This window comes from Ctenocephalides felis, unplaced genomic scaffold (assembly GCF_003426905.1).
Source record: "Ctenocephalides felis isolate EL2017-DRISC unplaced genomic scaffold, ASM342690v1 CF-g0.4_SCAFFOLD_01886, whole genome shotgun sequence".
Taxonomy (NCBI): domain Eukaryota; kingdom Metazoa; phylum Arthropoda; class Insecta; order Siphonaptera; family Pulicidae; genus Ctenocephalides; species Ctenocephalides felis.
In genome coordinates this window covers 28,221,574-28,240,286 of record NW_020538040.1, presented here as the reverse complement: position 1 = coordinate 28,240,286, position 18,713 = coordinate 28,221,574, and the positions used below count along the sequence as shown (strand labels likewise).

Here is an 18,713-nt window from a genome sequence, read left to right as displayed (position 1 = left end):
TTCGATGTAAAAGCGAGGTTAAGCGAGTTTGACTCTCAGTTTAGTGCATTTTTATACATTTCAATTTTATCGCCTTCGTTGTTTGTCGTCCTGGACAAAGCCTCGGAAACTATAGCTCGTCCGTTTCTATAGCACACATGTCATAAAATCGCATATCTTTAGAGCACATCACTCCATTGTTTCGCACTAAAGCCACACTATCGCCTTATATCGCAGTTCAAAGTTCAGCAAATGACTATCCAACTAATTAAAAAGTTATTTCGGCGTCGTTATGTTTGCGTGGCGCACACATAACATCGCGAACTGTGTTGATTGAGTTTTGTGTCACTGCCGTTGCCGAGGCGGAGGAGTCGTGTCACGAAAACGGATCAAGTTTACTTTTACAACTTTAGCTTTGCAATATTACTGTATTAGTGGATGTTATTAATTTAAACTCGCTCGCTCATTATGTTTATTCGGAATAATGTTAATTCCACGGAATTTCGAAGCAGCGATAATCAGACCTAATGAGATGAGTGGAATATTGTAATTTAATTAACATTTGCGACGATGAGATTTATTAGGAGCATTCTTTAAATGCATGTACTTAGAAATGTATCAAATCAAATTAAATTTGAAACGCATGGCATCGTGCCTTAAGGCAAATTGCTGGAACTTCCCGTACCGTAATAAAAATCTTGGTGCGGAACCCAAAAAAATTTGCACAAATGTGTACACATTATCAAAATCCATATAAAATATCTGATAGTTTGATGTACATATGTCCAATAAACATTTTTGACCGCCAAATGACATTTTTTTAACTTATATGACCACTGGACCTGCCTTTCCAAAAATATAATTAGTTCTTCATCTTACCAATACAAGTAAAATGTTTTTTGAATCGGACGCTCCGTTCTTTTAAAAACTGAGTTACCGTTTTTGGCATTTTTTGCCCCGTATCTTTGAAATGGCTAGACCTGCCTTCGCCAAAACTAACCAGCACGTCTCCTTATCAATACGTATCGAATGTTTTTTGAATTATTCAAATCGGTTGATCAGTGTTCCCGAAATAGTCGACGAGAATTTGTATCCGCACACACACACATACATCAATTTTTTTTTATGGTATGCTAGGATGTTCAGAAAGCTTTGAAACGTAAAGATACATAAAAAATTTCTTTTTCTATTTTTATGCGATTACTATTACTTACCCTACGGTAAGTACCCATAAGTTAGAAATTATTATTAGTTAAACAACATCCTTAAGCACTCTAGTTTTTTTATAGAGTAGGGCAGGGCACAAAGGTCCAATTTGACTTTGAGCAATTATAGTGTGAAAACCAAACCAATTATATCATAACAAACAACATATATCAAACAAACAAATATTTGACTATATTCAGTAAAACTCCCAGCTAATTTAGCATTGCAGAAATGAATTTTTTACTGTTTTTCACTTTCACTGTTCACCAAAAATTTGCCAATTGGTATGTTTTACCCCATAAGCGGGGTAAAATTGGACGTCCAGGGAACAAACAGGTACAATATTCTATTTTTAATTTTAAATGGATTTTACAGAATAAGAGCTACATTATTCGTCCATTGCAAAATATAAATTTCATCAGTACATTTTTTACAGAGATAACACTGGATAAAGCCTTGATCTGGCGTTTTGTCAAAAACAAGCACCAGCAGAGTTAGAATAACTATTTATTTAATTGATCTTTTATAAAACTGCTTTTTAACTTAATTTACTTTTTATTTACTATTTACTTTATTACTGTTTACACGTTTGCTAAGGTTAAGGTTAGTTGGTCCCTTTTACCCCACTCACGTGTAAGCTTTTATAGAGGTTATATAAACTGTTGAATCTAACTTCAAATTAACAAATACATCATATATAACAGTTAAACAACAGTGCTTACAACCAAAAAAAAGAGAATTTGATAAGGATTTTGAAACCCGCTAACCCTAGTTAAAAAAGTAATTAAAAAGTTTTATTATTTTGTTCAAAAATACCCTCCAAAACTACAAAAAAAGTCTTCAGTTATAATAGCGCCGTAAATATAACCTGTATTTTGCGTTCTTCGATAATTAAGATCATTATTTTAAATAAATTTCAATAGTCATTTTTATTTACTCATACAATAAAATATAATTTACTAATTAACTATGTTGCCTTGAAGGCTAAAAACCAAACTTAATTTAATTACCATGCTTTTATTTTTCTTATCATCATCTTAAAAATAATATTATTATGAAGACCCTATTATTAGAATTTATGGGACTCTTGTCATGAATAATAATTCATTCAAGGAAATATATCTTTATTTATTTCTTTAATGCTGTCACACGAAACAAGCTAAATTTCTTATGAATGTTTGCCAGAATAAAGTCTCATTAAAACACTTGGTCGTAATGAACTATATCGTTGTATAAAAATTATATATTTATATGATATATATATATATATATATAATTTTATTTATCTAATACTATATTTACTTATATAATTCTTCTTTGCAATTACTAATCTTGATTTGTACTAATTTCTGTCCTGCGAGCAGATTTACTGGAATCTTAAGGATTTCACTGTACTTTAACGCCATTATTTAACCATATAATGTTTGTAAGCTGCTTATTATTATCATGGCAGCAGTAAATTTATGTAAATTAGTTGGAACAAAATTTTATCAAGTCTCGTACACGCATTCGTGTTAATTATATTCTATGACAAAACTTAAAATCGTTCTTAGTACGGTAATGCTAGAAAATAGTTTTTTAATTTTAGTATTAATGCTTTTTAAATAAGGCTTTTAGGGAATCTTTGGAATTTATTTTGGTTGACTACTAGCTTGTAACAACTTATAATAAGACTTATCTGAATTTGTTAAAACTTTGTTATAAGTTTATATTTTATGTCACTTTGAAGTTTGCAAATTCAGTATAAAAAGTATTAAGGTAGAGCGGGGCACAGGGGTCCAATTTGACTTTGAGCAATTATATTGTGAAAATTAAACCAATAATATCACAACAAATAACACATATCAAACAAACAACTATCTGACTATGCTCAGTAAAACTCCCACCTAATTCATCATCGTAGAAATGTGTTGTTTTGCTGCTTTTCAAAAATTTATGAGTTGTTTGACATTAGGTCTATTGCCACCTGGTCGTCCCATTTTACCCTGCCTATGTAGAAAAAAGAACCAGGTGGCAAATGTTTGAAAAACAGCAAAAAAAGCTTATATATATATATATATATATATATATATATATATATCACATTGTTTATTAAACACTATGTGATTCGCCTACATCCAGTAAACTATATCGGCTGCCACAATCCTTTCAGCGATATTCCAGATGGAGCTAATATGTCTCAATTTGTTGACAAACAATGCATGTCATATTGGCAAAGTTTCAATACGGTTTTAACACGTCGTGTCGATACGGCTTTAATAAAACAAAACTCTCAACGGCATATGGGCATTATAGTGTTTTCAATCAAGTCAGCTATTTTCACGATTTTTCGCTTTTTCCTAGCCATAAACGCGAACAGCGTTCATCGAGGCAATATAACATTACGATATGATGCACCGAATAGAGGTTGTAGTTCACAGGGGGGATGTAGACAAATATATTTCCTCGATAATTATATAAGTTCATTTTTATGTTTTATTTTAAGTGAACAATATCTTAGGAATAATTATTATATTATGTCATATTTAATTTTTATCAAAACTAGCGAACATGTTTAATTTCAATTTAATTCGTTTAATTTCGACAAAGGACCTATCAAAAGGTATATTTATAAAGCTTATATGCAAATTTATTTTGCTTATTTTTGATGCTGGTATATTGATTGCAAACCAAAATTTATTTTTATTCATGAGGTAAAATGAAAATAAATTACAATAAAATAATATTGAATCATTCCGTTATTATGTCATCTGGCAATTTACCTGAAGAAAGAAATATTACTAAGAGGTCAAGTTGTATAAGTTGAAATTGAAAAATTCAAGAAGTTTTTAATTTTATCTTATTTTAATTGAATGAATCTTTTAGTTTTATTAAGTACTAACCTATCTTATTTTGTGAATAAATATGTTATATGTTATTAAGTTGTATATAAATATAAATGTGTACTTGTTACTCTATAATGGTATAACACTATCAAATGTTGCATGATTTAAGTTTCTTGTTCTTTTATCAAAATCTATGTTCATATGAAAATATCATTTTCATTTATTTGCAATTAAATTATAGCCAAATTCGAAAAAACCTGATTACCATTAGGCTACGGAAATATCACTGTCATTTTTCACATCTATTGTGTCTATTAAATTATGCATCAATTTATTGTGTTAACTGTAATATGTACTTTAAAAATAAATATTACAAAATACAAATACATTACTAAATACAAATATTTAGGCATGCAAACAAATTGCAAATAGAAATACATTTAAATATTAAATTTAAAAAAAAAATCACAAAAAATTAGCGAAATAATCTTAAATGCTTTAACCAGTTAACTGTTTAGGAGAAATGGGAGAATTTTGTATTTTGACGAGTATACTATAGTTATTATATTGGGTATATTGCAACTTTAAACAAAAAAAAACATTCTCAAATTTTGTGATATTTAGAATATTTCGAGGCTATACCGGAATTAATTAAATAGTTGTAAATGTTATGTACCTTAAAACAACATTTTACCTTGAAGCAGAGGACACGAAACTGTGCACAAAATTCAATGAACGCGCCACAGTTAATTGGTTAATAAATGTTTTTAAATCATATTTTTACAAAAATCACAACCTTCTACAAGCTGTTGGGCTGAAACTTTTCCTTACATCGTATTTTTAGATGGTAAGCCAACGGTTGATCCATATATATTTGATTTCTTAATTTTTAGAATTTTTCTAATAGGACCGACTTATTATTCAACTTAGTGCAACAATGCTTAGAAAGGGCTATTATTACTTGGAAACATATTTAAGGTCTACATTATATTCCCAAGTGGAATTTGATATCGCTACTACTCGATATTAGGGTTGTTCGTAACGGGGACTGAATCTGCGATCCGCCTGATTATAAATGTTTTAAATCCCAAAATGTATTGCCAAATAATTTACATAGTCATTACTTATATTTATGAATGTACAAAACTCTATTCATATATTCTTATCGATACGCCTATATACAATATTTTCTATCATATTTCATTTCATTTTCGAATAATCTCCGGTATTTGATATTAATACGACGAATCCGGATGTCTTTTTACGACTGCCTCGAGTGTGCACCTGTGACATATTTTTCCGGGTATTTTAGTCATTTTCTTGATTTTCTATCTGTGCATAGTTGGTTGGCTGGCTGGTGGGTTGTTGTGACGTCAATCAGATGAAAGTTCGCCGTTTGCTTGCATAATCTCTTATGCCCTCTCCGGTTGACATCCGGAGTTGCAATGTTGTCATGTTTATTGCAATGTGAAACATGCTTTTAAGAGATTGCCCGAGGGCGAGGTAAAAAATAGCTGAACTACATTTCTTCTCTAAAGCCGCACTAGTGCTAGTACTACACAACTTTCATAAATGATGGCTACAGATTTGTACTCGTCTCGGAATTAAACTCGGTGCCGTTTCTAATGGCCGTCTCATTTTAGTATCATCAGATTATTTTTATCAAACAGAGATATTATTCTGGACAAAATTAATGGAATTTTGTGTTTATTTTTATAAAACATCTTTTTAACTGTATATATATATCATACTTTTTATGCAGTTGACTCGAATTGAGTATGCTATCAGCTCTCGATAAAGCTTTCTGGACACATTATATTATATTATACATTCTACTATTTTCCTATATATATACAAATTTCTCGTTTCATGTTGTTTGGCGCAAAACTCCTCTGAAACGGTTTGACCGATTTTAATGACATTTTATAAACACGTTCAGGATGACTGAGAATCAACCAACATCTATTTTTCGTGTCCCCAAGTGGTGAGGTTTGCCCTCGCTTAAGATTTTTTTTTTAAGTTTCTGGACAGATATCTTTTATTTTATTTGCTTGTGATTTGCAATTAAAAAACACATACAACCTTAAATTTTCACCTTCCTACCACAAACTCCTGTTTTTCACTGTTTTCAATGCTTTTCACAGAATTTTGATTATTTATATTAAAAACTAGATGACCCGACAGACGTTGTCCTGTACTTATGTTTACAATTCAGAAGTTCGAATTTTTTTATAACTTATACTGATGTTTACGAATTAGTTAAAAATTATTATGTTTTCTACACTGCAGTCTATACCGAAATGTATATACATCCACCCATATGGATCTCAAATGTACAACTGCTTTAAATAAAATAATGAGTATTTGTTTTTTGGAAAACATTATAAAACATTTTTTTCTTATAATTAGTTCTTTTATCGATATCCGACCTTATTTTGAAAAAAATGAAATTACACCACTGAGAAGGATGTCATTCCCCCGGGAAACGCAAAGAAGTCAAAATTATTTTCACTTTTGAACTTGAGAGTAAGATAAACTTAATTTCAAAATTTCATACGAATTGGAGCACAGTAAAAAAATTCAGACCCAAAACGCTCCGATGGCAAAAATATGAAAATACTAACGTTTGTATGTGAAAAAGAAAAAGGCTAGGGTTTTCTGGGCAATTATTCTATTTTTTCTCGCCGTAAGGAACCATCCTTGGACTTCAACGAACATTTAAAAAAAAAAAGGCCAAATTGATCCAGCCGTTGTTGAGTTATGCGCTTACCAACACATTTTGCGATTCATTTTTATATTATAGATAGATATTATATTTATAGATATAATTTATATTATATTATAGATATATAGCTTTTGTATGCACGCCTTTAGAGTATCAGAATAATAATATTCTATTAATATCGTTTGTCGAATATGTAAATTAATTTATTTCTAATTATCAACGGTGGTAATACGAATGCTTTCACCAACACGTAAGACATGAAAATAGTGTAGAGAACATACAATTCATTCACCAATAAAGTAGTTTATACTATTACGAAAACAATGAAATATTTCAAGTTGAAAAAGTATAAATATATTACTTGTTCAAATATATTCGCGGCAGGTTGCGGCCATATTTTTCTAGCGGTAAATATTTCACAGAGTTCACGAAGAATTTCGCTAGAAACTCCACCTAGATATTATTGTATATATCAATTCTATAAGATTTATTGTTGCTTTGCGCATTGTTTATATCGACAGTTTTTTTTAATAGTGATATATACTTGTAAAGCAGTCGGGCAGACGCAATAAAGTTGTCTTATGGGGAAAGTTTGTGCGTTTGGTAACAAATATTTATTCCACGAAGGAAGAAAAATGAAGTGAATGTCGTTATTGGTATGAATAATTCAGTTGATTGTCTTTTCTATTTATATTTATGTAAAGTTCTTACCAAACCTTTTTCTACTTAATGAAATACTTGATTTACAATCCTGGTATATATATCGTTGCAATTCATACTACAAAACAATAATTTATGCCTGACCATTTCATATATTTCGCAGAGCACGTGTGTCGACGATATTGCTATTTTCCATTACTCTAAGCGGGACATGTTCTTTTTTGTCATACATCCTGAAACAGTATTTGAGTTTCAATATTAAAATATAAAAGTTGATTAATAATGGCTCGTTAAAAGCTTTTTTTAGTTCCATTATAAAATAAAAGCGGGCCGAGAGGCTGAGCAATCGCCCGCGCCGTCACGCTCAACTAATATAATGTTTTATTTCGAAGCGCGAAGTCGATCTACCCGACAAGACGAAGAAAATTTGAATTGTCTTAAATGAAATAAATATCTTATAATATTTATAATACTACTTATTGCTTTTGTTTGGATTCATAAAACAAACATAACATGATTGTATTTTTTATTTTCAGACTGTTCGCGATGGTGAAAAAACGCGGCAACAAATGAATGGCGGACCACAATTTAGTTTTGAAGAAACTATTCAAAGGGTAAGATTTTCAATTAAAGTTATTTCATATATTATGATTTGTCAGCCTTTCCGAAAGTTTTTAATATTTAACAACGATCTGTATACATATACTTGAATAAATTTTAATTAAAGTGATATTCCAAGCATTGTTTTCATTACAATAATTTATAAATAATGAATAATAATTATGCTGGGTAAAAGCAATAACTGAATCAAGTTTTTCGCATCGATAGATCTAAATTGGTTTCACTTGTTAGTCATACTAAAACAGATTTTGCCACTAAAAATACTTAATTTATATTCTTATGTGAAATATTTTATATAATGAACCCTACAATTACAACTTTTTATTCTTTTTATATGTTAAATGCGATTTTGAGATTCTCTCTTAATTTGAAGTTATTGGAATAATTAGAATGCAAATTATTCTTAAGCGCAAAATTCTACTTGTTAAGTCGATTTAGAATAAATTTTCTCGTTGAATAATATTCATGTTCTGTAATTTTCCAGCTGAAAATACAAGAGGCGATAAGAAAAAAAGAGAGATTCCAACGAGAACATGATGAGGTAAGTTAAGTTTATAGTTGATCATAGTTACGTATATTATTTATTGTAATTTTAAAGAATTAGTTTGTAGGAATTATATATCTATATATTTTTTATGCTTATGTATTGCATTATCTAATTGAAATTATCGCAGAAAGCTTCCTTACTGTTAGTAGTATTACTTTCGTACAAATGTACAAGGCGTCTCCACCGTAATGAATATATATGAGTACTGTGAAAAATATTGCAGATTTCTCGGATAACATATTAATAATTATAATAATGTAACTTTTTTCTAGTAATTTAGATCTATATAGTCTTTATAATTATTATTATTAATATATTTATATATTAATTTTTAATATTCTGTTAAATTATTTTGTATGTATATTTTTATACATATGTATATAGATACATATATTATTAATAATATTTATTATAATAAATAAATATTATTATTAGTTTTAGCATTAATCAAATATTTATATCAATAATAATAACCGCGAATATATAAACTATTTAAATTACAATAAATCATTGTCTGTAAACTTAACGATTAAAAAATTAACATTTATAATTCGATTTTGTATAAAATGAAAAGTAAATATTATTGTTAATATAATAAGGATAAATTGATTTGGATTCTAATTTAATTAAAAGATTTATATTTGTACGAAGTAGTCAACGTTGAAAGAGCTGCTTTACTGTAGGTACTGTAGAAGTAAAATAAATTTATTTTTTGAAGGTGTAAGGTACCAATCACTTTGCTGAAACTCACACGAGCAAGACGTATTTCATAATGCATGGTGAGTCTAGCTCGATAGATTCCCCACGGAAATCAAGCGCCTTTATCTAAATATCGCAATAAGAACGACACGCCTTAAGGCCACGAGGTTACGACATCAGCAGTACGATTTTATGGTTATTTCGTCTGAATTTTGAATATTTATCATGAATTTTTCAGAGGAGAGCTGATATAAAAACTATATTTTATAGACTTAGCACGTTTGAGAGATTTAATATTAAACATTGCATGTTATCTAAGACTTTTATCTAATGAAAATATGAAGGGCTATTACCATATTAAATAATATAATTATTACTCCTATGGTATTTTTTTTTTAATTTATTTAATTCAAATAATTTTAATAAGAGTCTTTAGATTCAACTTTAACAAAACCATCGCAACCGAGTGCGGTTGACTCTTTTTCTCTGTTATTTTTTCCGATGGACGCTCCATTGCGTTTCCATTGAAGAAGCCGGACGTATTTCATCGCGAATGAATGATTTCAACCGGTAAAATGATTCCACATCAACAATAGTAATGTACCACTACATACAACAGTCCTATACTTGTAAATCAACTTGTAAATATTGCATCCGTAAAGACTTCTGCAAGCAAAGAAAATTTATTGTTGCCTCGGCTGGGTAAGATTCTTTTGAGGGGTAGATAAAACCTAATTCAAACGGTATGAATCAAAGCTTATTGTAAAAGCAAATCGCATTTATATCAATTATACTATACTGCCTTAAAAAATCTTGTCATTAGTTATAGATCTCGATTATATTATAATACAATTAGGCGAAATTATTTTTTCAATTATATCAGCAAATTGATTGCCTGTTAAATTAAATATTACTTTACTTTTTGCTTGCTTATTTAGTATTCTGCTCGAGTTCTATTTTTTTAGTCGTCCAATGTTACACATATCTTTCTATGCTCTATATTATATATTTCCGCAACCAAATTGTTAACTAATAAAATATTGTTTGTTAATTTCAGATTTTGAGAGATATTCGACATGGACTATCTAAGCTTAGCCGAGATGGAAGAGGTGCCTTGTCAGGTACATTTGAACAAATTTATAAATCTTAGATGAGAATTTCTACCATTTTTATAAAAGTTTGGGTGGAATACATACTAAAAGTATATTTCATTGCCATTTGAAATTTGAAAATATATTGTGATAAAATTCATAATTGGGCAAAAGGTGTAATTATATTCATTATAATTTAACTTATTGATTCACATATTAACTTATTATTATTAGATGCATTGAGATGAAAGTTGGAAATGCATCTGTAGTATTATAACAAATTTTTGTTTCATATTCTAATTTATTAATTTTTTATATTTTTTATTTGAAATAATATTTAGGATTACTAAAATGCACTTAAACAAAAAAATGTGCGTAGATACTGTCATGACGAAATTGAATACAATAATTTAAAATAATTATGTTTTAAACGTGAAGATTCATTTAATTCTAATATTTTGTAGTATATGTGTTCGCTTTATTGTTCATATTGTTTATATTGTTCATATAAAATATTGCAGTTCACTAATTGAATGATTTTTATTTAAACTATACCATTATAATAAAAGGCATAAATTCGATTAGGATGTAAGCAATAATTAAAATAAAACATTATGTTAGCAATTGAACCATGATAAAAGCTTTTAGGTAACATAATATATATATATATATATATATATATATATATATATATTAGGGTGGTCCTTAAAATGGTCATTTTCGAATTTCCTTGCTCCCAGGGGCTCAAATGGTTCCAAATTGATAAAAAACAATTCTTTGAAAATTTTAGCTCTTAATATTAATGTTTAGATAGAGCGCAATTCAATCAAAGTTTGTATGGAAAGAGCATGGAAAAAATTTTCAAAATTAAAAAAAAAATGTTTTAGGTATAACTTAGCGACAAATGAATGAGTTTTATTCATTCATTTGCTCGCTAAATTACATCTAAAAAACATTTTTAAAATTTTTGAAAATTTTTTCATGCTATTTCCATACAAAACTTTGATTGAATTGCGCTCTATCTAAACGTTAATATTTAGAGCTAAAACTTTCAGAGAATTGTTTTTTATCAATTTGGAGCCCGTGGCAGCAAGGAAATTCGAAAATGACCATTTTAAGGACCACCCTAATATATATATATATATATATATATATATATATATATAGTAATTTTTAATTTCAAATAAAGTAAGTCATTTACCAACTTCAATCCTCTTAGATGAATCGAGCAACTACGAATCAGGCAGTATGAGTGGTGGCACCGGATCAAACCGTGGTGGTATGATCAATGGTATGGGACCTCATTGGTATGATGAACCTCCATACGAGAGCGACCCGGAAGACTTCTTGATGCCAACTTCTGGTGAACTGCGCGATGGGGCCGTTTGCTTCCGTCTCGTGGACGGTGCTGGAGTCATTTCGTTGAGGTCGGCCGGAGACATTTCTCTGCCCCACAGACATAGCAGGTAAAGTAAAAGAAATTTAAATTTAAGGCCATATGCGATAAGAGTCAAACATGAACTATGACAGTTCATTGCTTCAAATGACTTTCAATCAATTTAGAATTAACATTAGAACGGTTTTTGTCTTATACAGTATCGATCATAACTATCCTAAAAAAAATTAGAAAAGAAAATCTCATGTAGTTTGAAAATTATGGGTCCTGGGCAAACTATGACGTTTTTTTGTTTATTGTGTTTTTTTTTAATTCAAACTTTGGAACCGTAACGGTGAATAACACAATTGCCACAAGTTTTCAAGAGTAAGGACTTTTTGTTAAACCATGAATTTAAAGTTTTCAAAATTCGACAGGTTCTCCTTTAAAAAATGCACTAAAGTGTGTTGGCAAGTTTTACCAAAAGTTATCGCATCCAGATTGTAAATTTGTAAAATAGTTGATTGTTTCATAATAAAATTTTAAGCAAAAAATAAAAACCTGAAAATGATATTTGCTTGGGCGTTTTACCAAGCTTCAATGTGCAGAAACATTCGGACTGTGAGCGAAATGTGTTAGCAGTTATGGTGTTAATTTTAGTTTTTATTTTTTACTCGATTTTTTTATTGAAACTCTCAAGTATTTTACAATCCTGAAAAAATGCGCCAACTTTTGATAAAACTGGTCTGCACATTTTAGTGCTTTTTTGTATATATACCACATTTCTACAAGAATAAATCTATAGCGATCCTTGCACCAAATTAATCAAGTCTTTATTAACCTGTTAACCGGGCGTGTGTTGTCTCTATAATTTTATATTTTATATATTATTGATACGAAATGAATGAAAAATTATAAAATATATATTGATTATTAATATTTCTGAAGTACAAAAATATACAAAACAAGTACATGTTTAATAGTCGATCAAAAATATACGCCTCATTCGTACGTAAGTTTCGAAGACGTCTTTATGCGTCCTGTCCGGTTAACAGGTTAAAGACAAATATATATATATATATATATATATATATATATATATATAATATTGTATGTATATGTGATATTTTTTAATTCTAATAAATAAATTGAAATAAAAGCAACGGAATCCAATGGAATATTTCCATAAACCAATATAATAAAATTTATTTACATATGTGTATATATAATCGGACTAAAGCTAGATGATGCATAATATCATATTATATAAATTCAATTTACAAATGCACGCTCTTTACAGACGTGGGCTCATCCTGCCTCACGAGCCGCCTCATCCACCCACTGTAATACCACTAACCCGTAATGCTCGGTACGAGGAGCAAATCGTGGCGGTTACCAATGGTACTGGAGTGGTGACTGATAATTCGCATATTTCTAATGCATATAGAAGGCTTCCATACAACGAACGCGAATCGGAACATAGTTCTGACTACGAGGATGCAGATGCAAGAATAACGCACTTGGTAAGAATAATCATCATTATAATAAATATACAGAAATAAAATTAAATAAATTAAATGACCCAGCTGGCGCTTGCTCAAGCATATTGCTCGTATAATATCACAAGTGCCTATAAAAACCTAATTTTTGGGAAATCTTATACATTTCTGCATTTACAAAATTTTATCAATTTTTTTTTATTTGGCCTCGCTTACTCTGAGCATTTAGCCACCTACAACATTCTTATTTATTTACATTCTAATTTTTTATATCATTTTCAATCTATTTATGTATCCCTAATTCTATATTCTTCCTAATTTCTCTTTCAATTTTCTAATTCTATTTAACCTTCAGCTTTATTCAAATTCTATTTAACAAATACAATTTTTATTTGATTTCAAATTAACTACACATTCTAAGTCATTGACAGGATTTGATCCAATGATACCTTTCGTGTGAATCGAACACGCTACCAAAGAGCTATGCTCGCCACAATATCAATTTATTTTAACATTCTAAATTATTACTTTTTTGTAAATGCTTTCTTACTTTTCTAATAACACTGGCCGACAAAAAAAAGTTTGCTGTATTATGTGTGCGGCATATATTTTTTAATGTAGTTTTTACCATTGAACACGAATCTAAAGTCATTTTTGGGTGTCAATTGGCAAAAAATTAAACAAAACTAAAAAACGACAAAATCTTCAATCTACTATTTTTTCTCCGTTGTAATTAAAATCTTATAATTTCTGTTGTTTTCTGACCTGTTCTAAGGTTAAAACCTTAAATGACTCAAATAAGTTTCAAATAAACCTATTGAATTTTTTGTATAATTTAACAGTAATTTTCAAACATATTTATTCCCCATTGCCCCTGGGTAATCTGAAAACGTATTTGTAATTGAATTCTGATGTTTAAAAATTACTGCTATAATCTAAAAAAAAGATCAGTAGAGCATTTAAGTGAATATTCGATAGTCATTTGGTAATAAGGTTCAAGAAAGGGACAGAAATTATAAGATTTTAAGTATCATGCAGAAGAATCACTAAATCGAAAATGTTGTCGTTTCTTTTTTATTTTTTTCGATTTCTTGCCATTTAAGGCCCAATTTTGAGTTTAGATTTGTATTCAACGTTAAAAACTACATTGGAAAACATATGCCGCTCACTTAATACAGACAACTTTTTTGTGAACCTGTGTAATTATTGCTTTTTAGTAAAAAATGTAGAACAAGCATAAATATTTTTAGAAATCGCTATAAAAAATTTGCGTCAAATACTGATTACTGCATTTTTTCTAATTTTATATTTTATCATCAATCATAACTTTACTCTCATTTTTAATACTGTCTCAACACTTTTTTCTGTTAGTTGTAAACTGGTACTATTAATATTAATAATTAAAAAATAATTACATTGTGCTATCTTTTAATATGTTTAATAAATATATCTATTTTATAAATGTTGTATGTATTTCGGAATACTGATGGATTATGTATTTTACTCTCATTCCTAATACAGTCTTGTTTCTTGCCCTCAAAATTTTAAATTGGTACTATTAATATTAATAATTCAAAATCAAATTACATATAAGAAATAAATAATAATTTAGTTTATGTATGATGTATTCATATAAATTTGTCTTTTTCAGAATAATGATGTATTACGTAGCAGCGTACGTTGTGATTCTAATAGAAAGAATACGAGACCGGATCAACCTTTCCCGTGTTCAACGAGCTCCGTGGAAAGCTTGCCTAGTGCTTCGGGATCAAGTTCGTATATTTTTTATTATTAAAAGTAGATTTCATATTACAAGATAATATTGAGCTTTAATGAAATTGTTTTAACAATATTTTGTTTTAACTATTTAATTTCATTTATTTTTAGTGACCATGCATGATCGATTCGTTTTTATTGGTGGAAGTTTTAGCAATGTAGTTTTTTTATGCAATATTGAAGATTTCATTTTCAAGTGTGCTTATCTACCTAATAAATAACTCTAGTTACCATAATAATGCAATTACTCATTTATTAACTTCTAGGTACTCAGGCACTGGTTCGGGCTGGTAGTCCCCATAGTTCCCTGTCAGCAGAAGAACAAAGCAGAGCATCTCGTGATATTCGCCCCACACTCTGCAGGGCTAGAGCTCTTGCTGATCATGCTCCAGCAGGATACAATAAAGATGCATTAAGATTCAAGGTGAACTATTATTTACTATAAATAACATTAAAGTTGTGTCTCAGGTTTCATATCTGCCTCGGTTACCTAATGTCAAGCGGTAGTGAAATCGGTTTTCACTTGGAAATAAAGATATCAATATGTTTCCCAGTAAAAATAACTCTTACCTGGTATTGCTGCATCAATAGAAAATTATCAGTATTACAGAAATAGTAGTAATAAAATTCATCACACAGAGATGGACAACTATTTGGGTTGCCATCTAATAAACTTCAAAACCAAAAAGTTTGTAACTTAAATAATTAGTTAAAACATCACAATAGCTTATAAAACTCTCAAGTTCTGATTGCTGTTCACATAATAATTAACAAAAAATTAACTTAGTGGTGTTCTAGATTATATTTTATTATTTCTATTTCCAGAAAGGGGACATAATAGACGTTTTGTCAATGCACGCTTCAGGCGTTTGGCACGGAGCTCTCGGTGATCAAACTGGACATTTTCCATTTTCGAGAGTTGAAGTTTTGCCTGATTTGTTAGTTTCCGGTACTCAATCTTTTCAACGTGATGATGGCGAAGATCGAGATATCAATGCTAGGATCCGAACTGCTGCTAGACTGCTCAGAGATCTTGATTGTAAGTATTAGAAAATCGAATTATTTCTAAATCGAGTAGCTGAAATAATGTTGAATCAAAACTTAATAATAGTTAAATAGTCCATAGATTTCTTAAAATACTTGAAAAATAACATTATAGATTCGGAAGTGTTTTGTGTATCGCTTGTTCTAATTATATAAGTTTTTATATATTTATTATTTTTGTTGTACCTCATTTCCAAGAAGTACTGAGACATTATTTTTTTAGCTGGCAGTGAAGCTGATGCAGCAGGTTCAAGCAGCGAAGGCGACGATTGCCTTCGCGTCGGAAGCCGCCGTCCTCCTTTTTCTCCATTCCGGCGCCACTTTCCACGCGATTCTGGTTGTTATGACGCTTCCGGGACACCTGTCCACATTGAGACGTCTCCACAGATCCATCGAGCTCCTGATGAATGCAAAAGGAACGCTGCAAACCGTTTGAGCACTACCGAAGGTGATAATTTAGACTCAGTCGTTCAGAAATGTTCAGATGAGATTTTGAAAAGGGTTGAGAATGCAAAGTTAATGTCGGCCAGAGATGATTTGATCGAAAGGTGTCCTGCTGGCTTCCAAAGTTCTCAGCAAAACAATCGTCAGACGCCCAGAGTAGCGAGAAAAGGCCTTTTAGGTGGAAATAATGACGACAGATTTATAGGCAATGAATCTAACACCAGAGGCGGCGGAACTTGCCTTAGCGAAAAATCTAGCGACTCCGGTGTTAGCAGCAGCAGCCTGAGCTCCGCTCCGACTCATAGAGAGCTTAGAAGCGGAATGCCAGGGGCTATGTAATCTACTTGCAATGTAACATAAATATACGCTTTTTATATATTCATATGTAAATAATGTAAATAACTGTTTTAATATAATGAGATGATTAACTTTCCTCTTAAATCGATTTTATGTTCTATGATACTACATTGTGTATAAATCTTGTTAAAAATAAATCTGATATTCAACTAACTCATAGGAAAATGTCTTCAAATATATGCAACTTAATGTGTTTGTGAGATACTAATACTAATTATATTTAGACATTTTTATGAAGTTAAAAGCTGTTTCAAATATTAACAAGTTACCCAATCACAATGAGTTCATAAGTTTATAAGAAAATCTACTTATATGATTGTTTAGCATTTATTTTTATTATACAATCAGTGAAGGTAATAAAACACCATAAATAAAAGTAATATAAGGAAAATATTTTTTAAAAAAAAATACGTGGCAATTAATATTGAGGCTTTTAAAATAATTCAAGTTGTCATGTAAATGAAAAACTACCCAACTGTCGGGATGGGAATATAATACTTCCATATTGCTAGAGATATTCTGAATATTTTGCATAGCAAACACAGTAAGCCAAATTGTATATATATATATATATATATATATATATATATATATATATATTAGGTTGTCAAATATCTCCCTTCCGCTTTTTTGCTCTTGGTTTATAATACAAAAAGGCGGAAGGGAGATATTTGACAACCTAATATATATATATATATATATATATATATATATATATATATATACATATATGTATATATATATATATTATATATATATATATATATATATATGTATATGTATGTATTATTTTAGTTATATATTTTATAGAACATGAAAGTAAATGTGAAACATGTTGAAGTAATCATATAATTATATAATTTTTACTTCAATTTACTAACAGATTTAAGTATTGAGGTGTTCTTACTGAAACGAAATGTTTCATTTCTATGTATATATAAGGTATATATATATATATATATATATATACATTTGTATATACAAGTGATTTAGCTTTTGTTTTTCGAATATACACAAGTACAAGGCTCTATGAAAACTTTTGAAGATCCATTTCTGTACAAACTATATTTTTTTATATTGAATACTATAAGCAAGAAACAAAAAAAAATTAAAAAAAGTAATACCTAATCTGTTGGATATAGATTCGATTCAATTCATATTTAAAATTTCAATATATAATGTACTCATATGTTTTATCATATAAAAAGTATGCATTTAAAAGTACTATAGAACTTTGCTACAGAAATTACACTAATGTTTCTGAATATTATGTATGTACTTGGATGAAGTGGCAAAAAAACATTAATACTGCCTATAAATAAGCAATAGTAGTATTGTATTAACACTTTTTCGAAAATTCTTTGATAATAAGCTATTAAATTAATTTTCTACTTTATTTAAATTTATAATGAGTATTTATATATGTTTTTTGTGTAATATACTATTTCTACAGCATATTTATTATGATGATAGCTGCACCTCAATACTATTGTAATAATATAATTTGTTCATATGACTCGTATATTCTTGTCAGGTATTGTTTTCTAATATCTATTGATGTGACCAATATTTTGCATTGAGCTATCATCATGATGAAATATATTAAGTTCTTGCAGGCTACATGAGTTTGACTTAAAAATAAATATAAACCTTTCATATATTATTATTCTTAAAACCATTTTCTAAAAATTGTATTTGTATATACTTAAGCTAACATGCATTTAGTATCGCAAGATTTTCTATATAACCTAGTCTAAAATCACATGATATATCTACATATGTACATACAATGAAATTTTTTACATAACTATTTATTTTACTACATTCATTGTAGAACAATTTTTTGTTATTGTATTTATAATATG

At 29.2% G+C, this 18,713-nt stretch overlaps 1 protein-coding gene across 1 annotated transcript in view; it reads left to right on the top strand.

Annotated features, from left to right (window-relative positions):
- The window catches only part of LOC113374828, a 309,572-nt gene extending 292,742 nt beyond the window's left edge, over positions 1-16,830 (top strand). Inside the window, exons 7-15 of the mRNA XM_026614793.1 lie at positions 7,932-8,009; positions 8,501-8,557; positions 10,320-10,383; positions 11,573-11,819; positions 13,029-13,251; positions 14,879-14,999; positions 15,270-15,427; positions 15,829-16,042; positions 16,271-16,830. Coding sequence (XP_026470578.1) covers positions 7,932-8,009; positions 8,501-8,557; positions 10,320-10,383; positions 11,573-11,819; positions 13,029-13,251; positions 14,879-14,999; positions 15,270-15,427; positions 15,829-16,042; positions 16,271-16,830 — 1,722 coding nt within the window. The remainder of the gene's footprint in view (positions 1-7,931; positions 8,010-8,500; positions 8,558-10,319; positions 10,384-11,572; positions 11,820-13,028; positions 13,252-14,878; positions 15,000-15,269; positions 15,428-15,828; positions 16,043-16,270) is intronic.
- Positions 16,831-18,713: the final 1,883 nt, after the last annotated feature.